Genomic DNA, 13,661 nt, shown 5'->3' with positions numbered 1-13,661 from the left:
GGGCATTTTATCTGCGCACTGAAGATTAAACTTCGTCATGCACAACACAGTTTAATTAAAGGAAAACAGAAACAGGTTATAACTTTCTTGTACTAAATGTATGATAAGAGTGACTGTTAAGCTGAACTATGAAAAGACCACTGTGACAATCAGCTTTAAACAACTGATTTCAATTTGAAGAAACAGATATGACAACTGTGTAAAATGCATGAGTAGAAGACAAATCAAACATGTACAGGTTGCCAATATGTCATGGAACTACTGCAAAACAGTGGAAAATGAACAATAAAACAACAAACATGTTTCGTAAAATTGTTTGAATATGATAGAAAAGACAAATGTAAATAAATGAGGCAGAAACACATTTTTGACACACAACAGGAAGAAGTTGTCAAGAGTGGGGCAGATGGCAGGAAAGGTGCAAGAAAAGATGAGAATGTGTGATGTCAGATACAGAACTGCCTGGAAATCTAGATTCACAGTTTGGCAGGTGCAGCAGAAAGGTCCATACCTTTCTCTTTTTATGTGTCATTCTAGTAGTAGTAATATTTCCTGACACAGGAAAAGACAAGTGAAAGGATGCAGAGGGCTCCTACTAAGTAGATTTATAGCCAGTGAATAGTACTACAAAATTTACTGTAGTTGTTGCTATTGCAGACTTTCATTAGAGATTCTGAGGGGTTTAAAGGTATTAGCTTCATTACTGCACTGTAAGGGGATGCAACAAAGCAGGTGTTAGAAAATTTAAATATTCCATAAATCCATGATGCTAATTTGCAACAGAATTTTAGAGCTGCAGAAAATCCTTGAGGAAATTGAGGAATTCGATTACAAAAAATGCTCGAAGCAAATTCTTTGCCTCGAGGATTTGTTTAATTACCATCACTTGCGTTACTGGACCTGCTCCGCCTACGGTCCACACAGACCATAATCACTGTCGCACAGCGCATTTCAGTATCACAAGTTGGTGATATGGCAGAGAACAAAACCGTTCATAATAGGCAGAAAATGTCCAAAGTTTGGAATCATTTCAAACTTTAGAAAGATGACAACATGGTGCAATGCGTGTATTGTGAAGTAGAACTGGTGTACTACAACAGCATTTTCATCAATGCTTCAACATCTGGACAGAAAGCAACCAGCTGTGAACCAGCTCACCCAGCGGAGCCAACACAAAGTTACGTCACTGCCCGTCTTCTACTCAACATTGTCTGGTAATGTCAACGTTGATGTTAGCGTGATTATTGTTTAAAAATGCAAAAGTCAATTTTATCCAATGAATGAATTTTGGCATACTGAAGTTAAGACCTAGGATTTCATGTTACCTTATATTTTAATGAAGTTTGAAAATGCTTTTCAAAGTAAAATGTGCTTCATAAAAATGCAGCTTTACTTCCTTTCTGGAAAAAAAAAAACCTTAAAAACCTTTTTTGGATTTGGTGAATCTGGATGGATGTTCTCACAAGAGAAACAAATTTAAATCGCCACAAGTCAGTGGTCACAGCAAGACTTTTCTTAATAACAAACTTTGGAAAATTACATAACCTTGACATGATCATGCACTCTTGAGTTTTTTATAATTAATAAATGCAAATAAATAGACTTGCTCTGATGATCCCTAGCCTTGTGTCTATTTTTCAAATGGATCACTATGGCAGACACTTTAATATGTTTCTCTCTCTGACAGGCATCTTTCCTGCCACATCCAGACAACAATACTGTTGATTGTTAAAGTTTTTCTTGCTATAGTGTTTATCTAATTAAGGGCTGGTTTTGTTAAGGCTTTTGTTCCATTGTAGACTACCCAGAAACCTTTGGAGAAGCCAACAAAAGCTGCCCCACATACATACTGCTGATTGAATAGGAAGACATGTAAACATAAATTGTTCTGAATATCACTGGTATGCAAGGGAAGTGGATTTCCCTCAAGCGTAAATATCTGTGTCACTGCAAAAAGCAGGATAAAAATCTCTCATGGTGACTGTTAAAATGTCTGACACTAGTTCACACTGTTAGCATCACATGACAATATAGTGCAGAATGATGAGAAATATACTATAAATCATGTAAATAACTGCACCTGAAAACCCTAGTGAGAAATGAAAACATGCACCATATAATAACAAATAGAGAAAATGACAGATAAATTTTGATTGACTATAAAAATGGAAATCATTTGCCTGTGACCAATATTTGATTAGGAAACTGCCTAACATAACAAAGACCCACTGACCCGTTAAACGAGGACAGAGGGATGAGGGAACATTGAGGGGAGAAATGACAGTGGAGATGAAGTAGGCAATTATGTTTAAGAACTCACTGCACTGTACCGCAAGCTTATAACTAATAGGGAATGGATTAAATAAGGGGTGTGGCCTGAACAGATCCAATAACAAGAACAGATAAGAACTTTTCTATCACTTGTCTGCTGTTATCTGGAGAAAAACTACGTCATCTGGTCTGGTAGCAACTTTGAGGTTAATTGGTGAAAATGCCAGAGGAGGAAGAACGAGAGACATTAGCCGAAGTCATCAGACAGTGGAATAACAACAGACTGGACTTATTTGAAATAAGTCAACCTGATGAGGTAAGTCGCCTGCAGGCAGCAGACAACTGTTAATTTGGCTTAGTCTTCAATCTCTCCACAACTACCAGTGCCACAGTTTCAAATGTAAAGTTGTACTTCTAACAAGTTACCATCCACCCACCAACCTCTAAGCTACTACTGTTGTTATGGACTTTACCCAACAGTGAACTTCATAAAATGCATTTTCTCTTATGGTATTTATTGTACTCCTGCTTTCAATAACAACTTGAAGATTACCGAGTGCCCGATTGGGTTGACACAAAAAGGGCATGTGGAGTAACAATGGGCCAACTGTGCCATTAATCATATTTTCTAGTATTATTCAAGAATTAAACAACACTCAAGCATTTTCAGGGACATTTTTAAAGACTGCAATTACCTTAAGCAGCATTTTAGAGAAGGAAGAATGACCTTTACATTCTGAAAGCTGATTCAACAGTATGGTCACAGTACGTTACAATAAAGGTACAGAAAATACAGGACCCACTAAAATGCTACTTTTTCTGTTTCCTGGCAGAACCTGGAGTTTCATGGTGTGATGCGCTTCTATTTTGAAGATCATGTTGGAGATAATGTGGCCACAAAGTGCCTGCGTGTTTGCAGCAGCTCTTCGACTCGTGAGGTCGTTGAAACACTTTCCGAGAAATTTAGACCCGATATGAAAATGTTAACGACTAATTATGACCTGTATGAGGTTCACTGCAGTAAGGGTAAGTACTCAAGTCAGTTTGTTTAAAGGTGATACAATAAATTAGTCACTTAAAAAATTGCAGTAACTATACATATCTTGCTTTAGTGTGCCCTATATTATAATAAATTAAAACAGAACTGAAATTATTGGTCTACTCGATTAAACAATTGGTGAAGTAATATAAGCTGCTGCTAGTTTGATAATCAATCGCAGTAACTTATCACAGAAAATAGCTGAAAAGTGCCAAATATTCTCTGGCTCAGCTTCTAACATGAAGAGCTGGCACTTGTCTTTCTGATACATCACTGTAAACAGAATATCTTTGGGTTTTGTACTCTGTGATGAAAACAAAAAGATATTTAAGGACATCACCTTGAGCTCTGGGTAGTTGTGACGGGCATTTTTCGAATATTTTTTACCATTTCATAGACTAATCAATTAAACAAAAAATGTAATAGGCAAATAATTAATATGTTCCATAAACTGTCAGTGTATGCTCTGAACATTTTTCTTTTTCATATGTGTATTAAGAACGTAAATTGGATATGGATGAAAGACCTTTGGTTGTGCAATTAAAGTGGAGCTCAGAAAACGGAGGAGGACATTTTGTGCTTAAGAAAGACAAGCACAGTTTCCAGGTATCCTCGATCTATTGTACTTATTTCTCTGAATTCAGCATGATAAATGTCATATCTCACTCTAAATGATCAAGAAAAGTGCAATTTGAAAGTTGTATGATATTTTTGTTACACTTTTGTTATGCTTCACATTTTGTTATGCTTCATTTACTCACACACAATCTCATGCTTTTATGTGCTGAAAAATAAAGAAAAACTGTCATGAGAAGGAGAAAGAAGGCATGATTCAAAACTTCAAGAGGACACTGTCAAGAAAAGAAAAAAAGAAAGAGAACAATAAGACTAAGGTTACTGACAAGGTCTCAGGAGAAGAAAATAGGTAAAATGTTTTAATGTTCACTAATGTCTATATTTCAGATACTGGTTAGGCCAAGTTTCCCTAACCATCAGAATAACATCTTAACCTTTTAAACAAATACCTAGGTCAATGGAAAAGCCACTAAACAACACCAGTGTTTGTGTGTCTAACCATGAGGCAAAACAGCAACAGAGCCAGGATTCCCCTAGTAAGTAATGTGCAAACTGCAGAAATGTAAATATACTAATGTACTGTATGAACAAGACATTTTCCATGTATTCAGCTCATGCATATTTAACTTCCAATGAGTAAAGAGAACTACATTTTCAAACAATTTGGAAGAATACACGCAGGAATAAATCAATTAGGAAGTCTTTATCCTGACTTTTCAGATCAACCTGTATTACCCATTGGGATTAAATTCAGTGAGAACTGTAAGTATGAGGTTTTCTTCTACAGGACAATTTTCTAGTTTCATATTTGTCAGCTGTAAGCTCACTACCAACCCTTCCCCTCCTGCCCTCTGCTGGTGTCTTTCATATTTCAGCGGAGGAAGCCTTCCTGTCTGCAGTCATAAATTACATCAACAGCTCCACAGTTCATTTCAAGCTCTCACCTGCATATATCCTCTATGCAGTGGGACGCTTTGCTCTGCAATGTCATTGTAGGCGAGGCTCTCCGTCATCAGGACACACACACAGTGTAACCTTGATCACAAACAAAATGGTGGCCATGACAGGAAAGGTTGTCCAGGCAAGTCCATGAAAACTCTTACCTGTTACATTTGCAAAAATGTAAATGAATTAATGGTGTAGTTTACCAGCAAATGGAGATATCTGTTGTTAAAACCAAGTGATGTGAACAATCACAATATGACAAAAACATCTGCTAGATGTTCTGTTAGTTTACATGACCTTGCTGCTTGCTATATTTGCCATTCAGAAGCAGCAGACCATGGCTGGGGCTCTTGCCTTCTGGATGGCCAATTCCTCTGAGCTGCTAAACTTCTTCAAGCATGACAAAGACCTCTGTCCACTCACACAACAGAGTCAGCTGGATCTGTCTCACCTGGTGCACAAAGCTTACAGGTACAACATATGTTAACAACTGTAGAGATTTAGTACATTTGGATTCAAACTGAAACTGCAGTTAATACTCAACATATCCAGAAGAGCTAAAATTATATCTTGTCCTGTTCACCCATCTTTTACCTTTAAAACATCTTTAAACCTATTCAGGCTCTGCAGGTCTGTATCAACCCAACAACCGATTTATAACCACAAATATCCACACTGCAACAGCAACCCTGAACTGCCTAATCCCAACTATGCAGTCTACACAACTACTTTAGCAATTAGTAATGATTTTTTTTTAGCACAAAAGTGAGTGCTTCTATTTTTTTTCATTACTTTATAGACTTAACAACTCAAAAGAATGGACAAATTAACTGATAATTACAATATCTGTTCCTGTACCCCTAGAATATTGTTTATTGTAGAGCAATGCTTGATTAATAATGTGCTCTATTCCTCCAAGGTGCCTGCTCCAGTGTATACAGAATGAATTATTGAAGCACTTGCCAACATTTCTGATTGATCCTGAACAATATGGCCCCCTGCCATCTGGTATAGGTAATTATTTGTTAATTTAATACTAAACCAGTAACTATTTTACGCAATATACAATGTAGCTCAAGAGTCTTGGAAGAGCTATGATACTACAGGACATTTGGACTCCTTTATCAAACACTCTCTTACAGAGATGGTGCTGAACACATTGATGAACACCATGTCTCTTTTACGACGCTGTCAAGTCAACCCCGCCCTCACCATTCAGCTTTTCTCCAAGCTCTTCCATTTCATAAGTGTCTGGCTTTTCAACAAGCTGCTAAGCCCAGAGGCCAACAATCCAGGCTTGTGCTCCCATTACTGGGGAGCTTCACTCCGCCACAGGCTGACTGTCATTGAAGCCTGGGCAGAGAGGCAAGGCCTGGAGCTGGCTGCCGACTGCCACATGGGACACATCATACAGGTCTGTCAATGCAGTTCATGTCTAAAAAAGCTGTGACATAGCTTTCATTCAAGGTCAGATCAGTGCCTACCACACCATTAACCATAAGGTGTTTGAGTCTGTGAACAGATATAGCTCTAAACCATCTTAAAAAAATGTTTTTTCTGAGCATTTTGCACTGATGCAAGGTGTCCATTTTAAGTGAAATTGTGCATAACTTCTATGCTGGAAGCAGAAATTGGATAGAGCTAAGGTTTTTGGTTCAGCAATCCAAACAAAGTTAGCTACAAGAAAGAAAAAGTACTAATCAGTTCGACACAAACTATAAATGTCAAGATGGCATCTTTTTTTTATATTCTTTATATTGGATGCTGTTTTTAACCAGGGTTCTTTTCACAGTGTCAGAACATTTGATATTGCTTTCAGTATAAACTTTTTAAAACACCAAATGCCTGGCTGTTTCTAGGCAACCACACTCCTGACCATGAAAAAGTACTCAAAGCACAATGTGAAGGACATCCAGAATACCTGCTTCAAGTTGAACTCACTGCAGCTGCAGACACTGCTATCCAGCTACCTCTATGCAACCAATGAGCCTCACATCCCCCAAGTGAGTACTTCCAGTATGCTCTACAACTCTGGCACTTCAGTTGTTTTTCCTGTTAGTAACTAACAATACAATGCTGCTTTTTGGGTAATATCAAATATTTTTAGTCAAAAACAAAAGCCCTTAACAATGAAACTACTACTACTAATTTAAAGAAAATTTGCATTGTGTGAATTTACTGAAAACAGAGTTAACATTTGGTTATTTGGTATTGACGAACACAGCAGCTGACCAGTATTAAGGTTTGGTTGAGTAAGGTAGAAGCCTTAACCACTAAAGAAAGGCTCAGCAGTACAGGATTAATAAATGAAAAAAATAGCTATGATAAATGTATTTGTGAACAATATCTGAAGAGTAGTAGATGGAGTTGTGACATGCTTTTGAGTGAAATATTTCTCAAATACTTTCCTGAAAATTACGTTTGTGAAGAATGTAAATATAACTACCTACTCTCTGTATGTCAAGTGTCTCATTTATCCATTATTACAGGGAAAAATAAATAAAAATGAACAGGAACTCCCTCCAAAACAACAGCAGAGCTGGAAAAGTCATAATTCTGATTCAGACACTTAACACTCAAAGAACCAACATTCATATTTCATCACTATGACTAAAAATGGCATAAAATCAACATAATGCACAAGCTAAACAAACTTTACTGTGTCCTGATAATTTCTGAAAACCCCAGATGCTATTTAACAACACTTAGCTAACTAATCGTCTTTTAAATGTTATAAATGGTTTTGCTTCACTTGTGCTGTGTGAACAAAAGTTAAAGGTCCTTGCACAAAAGCAGTTTTGTATTTTATGTTGTCTTCTTTGCCTTTTACAACACAAAAAATACATACACTCAGCTGCCAGTGTATTATCTACAACTAGCTAGAACTAATGCAACAGTCCTTTACTAAGTCTCCACTCATTAGGGGGATAATGTTCAGTTTTTGCTTAAATTGAAGTGCTGTTAAAAATCATCAGGGTTTTTCCAATGTTAGAAAAACTCATGTTACTTAACGCTAAAGTTAAACTCGGTGTGGCATCCAGCAAAAACAAGAACTGGCTGGTTGTAGAAATTAACAGTGCAAAAATAGCACATAGGTAGATAACAGCAGTATGAAAAAAAGCAAATAAGCCACAAAAATAGAAGATAGCGTGGGAGAGCGTTAAGCTAGCAGCCGTTAGCAGCCTTTGAGGCTAGCTAGCTATCTATCTTAACCAAACACACAAACAACTAGCTGTTAACTACAAACCAGAGCCAACAAAAGTAAAAAAAAACAAAAAAAACATTGACAAACAAGCAACAGCGACTTATCTTGTTTAGGTGAAACAGTCGCGGTCACAGTATGTCGACAAGGACCTAAGGAAACTCGGCTAAACAGTAGGAGCTAAACATTTAAGACACTAATGTCAGCTCGCTAACAAACGGCTAAGGCGAACCAGTCCCAGACATTGTAACAGGAGGGGGCGGGGCTTTGGCACTAAAACTCCCGCCTTTGCGGTGACAGGTGACACGTGGTCAGGCTTCAGTTATATGACTTCATTACTTAGATTATATTATAGGAAACTAAAGTAAAACTAAAGTGTACACACAAAGTATTACTGCGACTAATACTTATACAACTACTAGCTATTATGTTAAACCCAAAAAATAATACTGCAATAAGCTATAAAGCTTGACTGTTAGCAACTTAAACTAATACCACTACTTCTACTGCTAGTAAAACGTGTGCTACCGCAGTGAAAGTTAAGTGGTTACAGTAAACAATACAAAGTCGAAATGCTAAGCTACAAACAAGTCATACATCGAAAAATTTAAGTGAAATAGGAACTAACATTTATGGAAAGTATCAAAAGCGAAGTACTCATTCTGTAACAATTTTATTATTATAGATTATTATTGATGCAGTTTGTGTTTGTTAAAGCTAGGTTTGATATAATTCTTTTTACAAGCTGATTGTACTATAGTATGATGTATGTATGTATGTGTGTATGTAGTTATAGCTGTCAAATACATTTAGTAAAAAGTAAAAATAGTAAGTAAATACAAAGTATAATGTTTGCTGTTGAAGCACAATGTGTAAACTACCATCACACCAATATATATTTACTCTGATGGTAGAATTCTTTACTTATGTACCTCCGCAGTGAGGTCAGGGTCATCTGCAGACAGGTTGGGTGTCCCTTCCCTGAAGCCTTGTCATAAAATGACAAATTCCAATATATGTACTAAACAACCTTTTCCTGAAATATTTCTGCTGTCTGATTTACTTGTTATCCTCGCGGCAGGATTTGATCGATGCTGTAGTGACAGCTGCAGCAGCCTCAGCAGATAACCTGATTCAGCGTGAAGGACGGGACATCCAGCTGGAGGAGAGCCTCGACCTCCACCTGCCCTTCCTGCTGCCAGAGGGAGGGTACTCCTGTGACAGTGTGAGAGGAATCCCTCCAGGGTTGAGGGAATTTTTGGAGGCAATTTGTCACAAAGGTATGGGTCATTTTTGCATTGAAAATCTTATCCCAGGTTTGTGTTGTATTTAAGATAAAACCAAAAGAATTATGTTTGTTTTTTTGGGGTTTTTTTTTGTTCTGTATTTGTATTCCAGGTCTTTGTTCTTTAACATGCCATCCCAACTCCTGCAATGACTGGACTGTGCACTTCAGTGATCCTACACCATCTGCAGAGAGCACATATTTGGTTGACAAAATCATTGATTCTCTGTTTTGTTTTTTTTTTTAAATACAATTTATTTTCAAGATAAAATCAAGTATATATAGAAGACAATTTACTATAATATTTTCTTCAACAGGCAGTAAACAGAGAGCCAGAGATTGTCATTATCACACTGAACAAACCTCTGAACAGTGGGATAGGGGTCAGCATCGTGGCTGCCAAGGTGACTGTCTCAGTTCTGACCAGATGTTTTTTCTTAATTCTATGAGCTCACTAACTGGAACTATATATACACTAAAGAATAGATGTCTCAGCTAATTTACTGTGCCACCCTAATTTATTTTGCCACAGGGAGCAGGGCAGGGTAACCTTGGGATTTATATCAAATCTATTGTTAAGGGAGGACCAGCTGAAATGGTGAGATCTGCAGTAACATACTTTTGATTTAGCTATAATTCTTTCTTTTTTTCTTTTTTTTTACATGGAATTACATAAGAAAAGATCCACTTACATTTTGTGTTTTTAATTTGTGCAGAATGGTAGGTTATCAGCTGGGGACCAGCTGCTCAGCGTGAATGGTCAAAGCCTGCTTGGGCTCAGCCAGGAAAGGTAGATACTGTATATAACAGCCTTTTATACAGTTAACTTATAAGTTAAGTTTGTATTACTTATTGTTTAATATGGCAATGAAAGTGATAATTTTTTTTATAATTTGATATTTAGGGCAGCAGCTATCATGATGCAAACCGGCCCTGTTGTGACCTTGCTGGTTGCAAAATTTGGAGCAAGCTATCACGGCCTGGGAGCTCTGCTGAGTGAACCAGTTCCAGAATGGTCTACAGGTAAGACAATATACACAACCATTATTTTTCACTTAGTCATTCATACATTAATTTAAGACCTTTTCTTGCTTCACAAGGGATTAAAAATGACGCTAAGCCAAAAGGTAAAGCGCTCATGCTGTACAGTGTTGTGGATCCTGGTCAGCAGCTCCAGGAAAGCAGCAAAAGGAAGAACGAAAAGATAATGCACAGAAACAGACAGCTTTATTGCTCCAACCCCAACATGACCAGTGGGTGCACTTCTCTTCTGGTCACTTATCGCTGCTGGGCTCATACAGTAAATGCCTTCATGTGAAATATGTTTAATGCTTGTGGGTGAGTCATAAAAACAACTCTAGTGTATTTATTTTCTCCTTACTGAAGCAGACTTCAGCCTGGTGGATGGCAGTGAACTGGATGACCTTGCTGTGAGGAGGAACAACATTGCAGCTGTTTCCAGTACCAATCTCTGCACTGATGTGAGATTTTTTTCTAGGTTTGCTAGATATTACATTTTATTTCTTTATCCTCATGTGTTTGTGGAGGCTGCACAAACCGACATGGACACAAGCAAATCATTTTGCTCTGTTTGTTTTACATTTTTCCCATATTTCCATGAAAAAATTCTAATAATATTACTTTCTCCTGGTTTGATATGAGTATTGCCAAAAAGGTTTGGATTTCTATTAAGTGTTTATATTTCTGCACATTAAACACCCAAAAAGGAAATAAATAAACAGTGTAAATAGTAGTAAATTATTTTATGTAAAAAAAGAATCCATTTTGTTCACTTTTTTGCCTCTATTCAGAAAATTCACAGGGAATATTTGACACTACCAACCCCTAAATCCCAGGACAAGAACATATCTGAGTCCAGGCAACAATTGTCTTTAAGAACTTTAGATGGACAGAGCTCCAGTAGGAACTGTGTCATGGTAAGCTTTTAAATGCTAAAGGAAGTCCTGATATCCCAAAATGTTTTATCATACAGCAGGAAAATGTAAATATTGTTCATAAAATGACAAGTATTAATAAATGAATGGTACAATAATCTGTATCTACCCTTCCAGCGTCAGGCCCTCTCACAGGAAAACCTGTGTATGGACAGTGGAGGCCCCCTGCTGGACACAAGGTGTAACATTTGGGAGCAGCAGGACAGGAGGGCAAAGCAAAACATGAGCCACTTTTCATCTTTCCCAATTCGCTCAAGTGTTTCCACTAATGACATCCTCTCTGATAACAGTTCCACAACAAATGGACAGCAGGGGTCTCATACAAGTGGTGCTAGTGTCTGGAGATTCCCCTATTCACAACATCCAACACCTACACCTTCAATCCAGCCAATACGCATCGACATTCCTGTAACCAGAGCAGTGCAGACAAATCCTCCACTCACGACCTTCTGGAGTGCGTCAAAACTGGCAGTAAAAATGAGCAAAACTCTTAAAGTGAATGGACAAAATCAGAGTCCTCGAAACCAAGATAATCAGATTTATGCATGCCCTGTTACTGCAACCACAAACCTACCTAAGTCCTTACTTTCATCACAGCAGCAAAGGTCCAGCACATTCAGGAGTCAAGCAGTTAAATCACAAGTAAGCATCAGTCCAACTAAGCTTGTTTCCTTTCAAGAACCTCTCACAAAAAGGGCAGTGCAGAAGAGCACAAGTCCTATGAAGCGGAAAGACCCTCAAAAGCTGCCTGACCCATGGAAGAGGGAGGCTCGGGAGAAGCTGGAGAAACAACAGAAGCTTCAGGCACTGGAGCTGTTGCAGCAGGAGATGCAGAAGCTTCAGGTTAAAGCAAAGCGCTCAGCAGAGGAGAATGATCGACTCCACAAACTAACCCTGGAGTGGCAGTTTCAGAACAGGCTGCAGGAAATTCAGGAGAGAGGAGAGGATGAAGAGGAAGATGAGGATTTGAACATGATGGTGACATTACAGCAGATGGAGACACAAGCACAGGTGAAGTACACATCACAGACCTTAGTTAAGGGGAAAATCAACCCTAAACAGCCATAAGTGTTATACTGCATTTAAGTCCTGCACATTATGCAACGCAGTTTTGCTATGATGTCTCTGTGGTGCTCTGGGAAACGTAGTCAGGCTGTAGGAAAATACACAACACATTTAAACTTGTTTGTGTCAAATATATAGGCTAGTGTAAACATTTCATTAATTTACAATTGCAAAACTTGATCCTATGGCTTATACTAAAATACCACGTAAATACATAAATTATTACTTTATGCTTGTGGTCTATGTTTTTTAAAAACTAAATTTTTTTTTTTAGTTTAGTAGGTTTTAAACACTTTGAGTCAGTGTTTGTGCTTAAAATTAAGTGACACATATAAGGCCTTTCCTAACCTAAATAAGAGATATTGTAATATGTTATAAACATGCTTCATAAGTTTTCTTTGTATAATGAACTGCAGATTGATTAATTAAGACATATATGTATCTCCAGTGTCTTAAAATCTTAAAATTAAAATTTAATAATTTTAATCAACAAAGGAACACTTCTGTGATAACTAATGATACATTTAAATAAGTTTCCTATTTAAAAAGCCACAATAACCTCCATCTCTTTCTCCATCTTCAGAACAACAGAAGTTCTGCAAGAAATGCCAACACTGAATTCAAAGAGATGGAAAAGCAGGCAGTAACTCACCTCGCACCAGCAGAAAACAAAGCCAAGACAGGTAAGTGTTTCATGACAAATAATTACAGTTTATTAAAACATTTTTCAATTGCAACATTTTCTGTGTTTTTGGCAGATCATAGATCATGTGAATCGACTCAAGATGTTCACAACATGGCATCAAAACAGTGAGTTGCAAAACATGCAAGTAAAATATTTCTGCAGTGTTTCTACTCATAATGACACACTGTGGTGTACTACCACAATAACTTTGTTATATTCTATTCCTCTTACAGTCTATACCACTTCTTAATCCATTGAGACATTATAGTATTTTATTCTTTCCAACTGTGGGAAAAGAAATCCCTGAGTAAATCTGTGGACTATTATATATAAATACATTTTAAAACTGCACAAGCTACTGTTTGTGTCCCCATGAGTGCTGTCCCATCTGCAATACAATTCAAGGACTCCAGCTAACTTTGTTGTTTATTTTCAGAAACCAGGAGGAAAAAGTCCAGAGAGTGCTGGCTCCTGAAAAGCTCACATTCAAGGAACGTCAGCATCTCTTTTCTATGGCATCCAGTGCATAAATGAAGCTTAAAGCTAGGAGAGGACATGTCTATATAAAGAAGCGTAATGACAGTATACAGTACTATGTAAATATGCAGTGTGCATATGTATTTACTATAGAAATGTTT

General features: G+C 37.4%; 1 protein-coding gene across 1 annotated transcript; it reads left to right on the top strand.

The window, feature by feature from the left end:
- The first annotated feature begins 2,455 nt into the window (after window positions 1-2,455).
- Window positions 2,456-13,553, top strand: afdnb (afadin, adherens junction formation factor b). Its single transcript, XM_026305336.2, has 24 exons — window positions 2,456-2,587; window positions 3,105-3,297; window positions 3,810-3,916; window positions 4,108-4,235; window positions 4,340-4,422; window positions 4,607-4,648; window positions 4,762-4,967; window positions 5,157-5,302; window positions 5,751-5,845; window positions 5,974-6,245; window positions 6,691-6,834; window positions 9,115-9,313; window positions 9,432-9,523; window positions 9,636-9,722; window positions 9,851-9,916; window positions 10,035-10,108; window positions 10,223-10,341; window positions 10,419-10,571; window positions 10,705-10,799; window positions 11,130-11,255; window positions 11,391-12,289; window positions 12,930-13,021; window positions 13,097-13,148; window positions 13,460-13,553. Exons 1-24 carry the CDS (start codon window positions 2,492-2,494, stop codon window positions 13,551-13,553), a joined length of 3,660 nt encoding a protein of 1,219 aa, XP_026161121.1. The 5' UTR covers window positions 2,456-2,491.
- Window positions 13,554-13,661: the final 108 nt, after the last annotated feature.

This window comes from Mastacembelus armatus, chromosome 22 (assembly GCF_900324485.2).
Source record: "Mastacembelus armatus chromosome 22, fMasArm1.2, whole genome shotgun sequence".
Taxonomy (NCBI): domain Eukaryota; kingdom Metazoa; phylum Chordata; class Actinopteri; order Synbranchiformes; family Mastacembelidae; genus Mastacembelus; species Mastacembelus armatus.
This window is presented reverse-complemented; position numbering and strand designations above follow the sequence as displayed.

What these genes read in the sequence shown, in the direction of transcription:
- afdnb (XM_026305336.2), top strand. Translation starts at nt 2,492, where the DNA reads ATGCCAGAGGAGGAAGAACGAGAGACATTAGCCGAAGTCATCAGACAG. An exon ending in AAATAAGTCAACCTGATGAG is followed by an intron (nt 2,588 to 3,104) that starts GTAAGTCGCCTG and finishes GTTTCCTGGCAG; the next exon opens with AACCTGGAGTTTCATGGTGT. An exon ending in GAGACACAAGCACAGGTGAA is followed by an intron (nt 12,290 to 12,929) that starts GTACACATCACA and finishes TCAGAACAACAG; the next exon opens with AAGTTCTGCAAGAAATGCCA.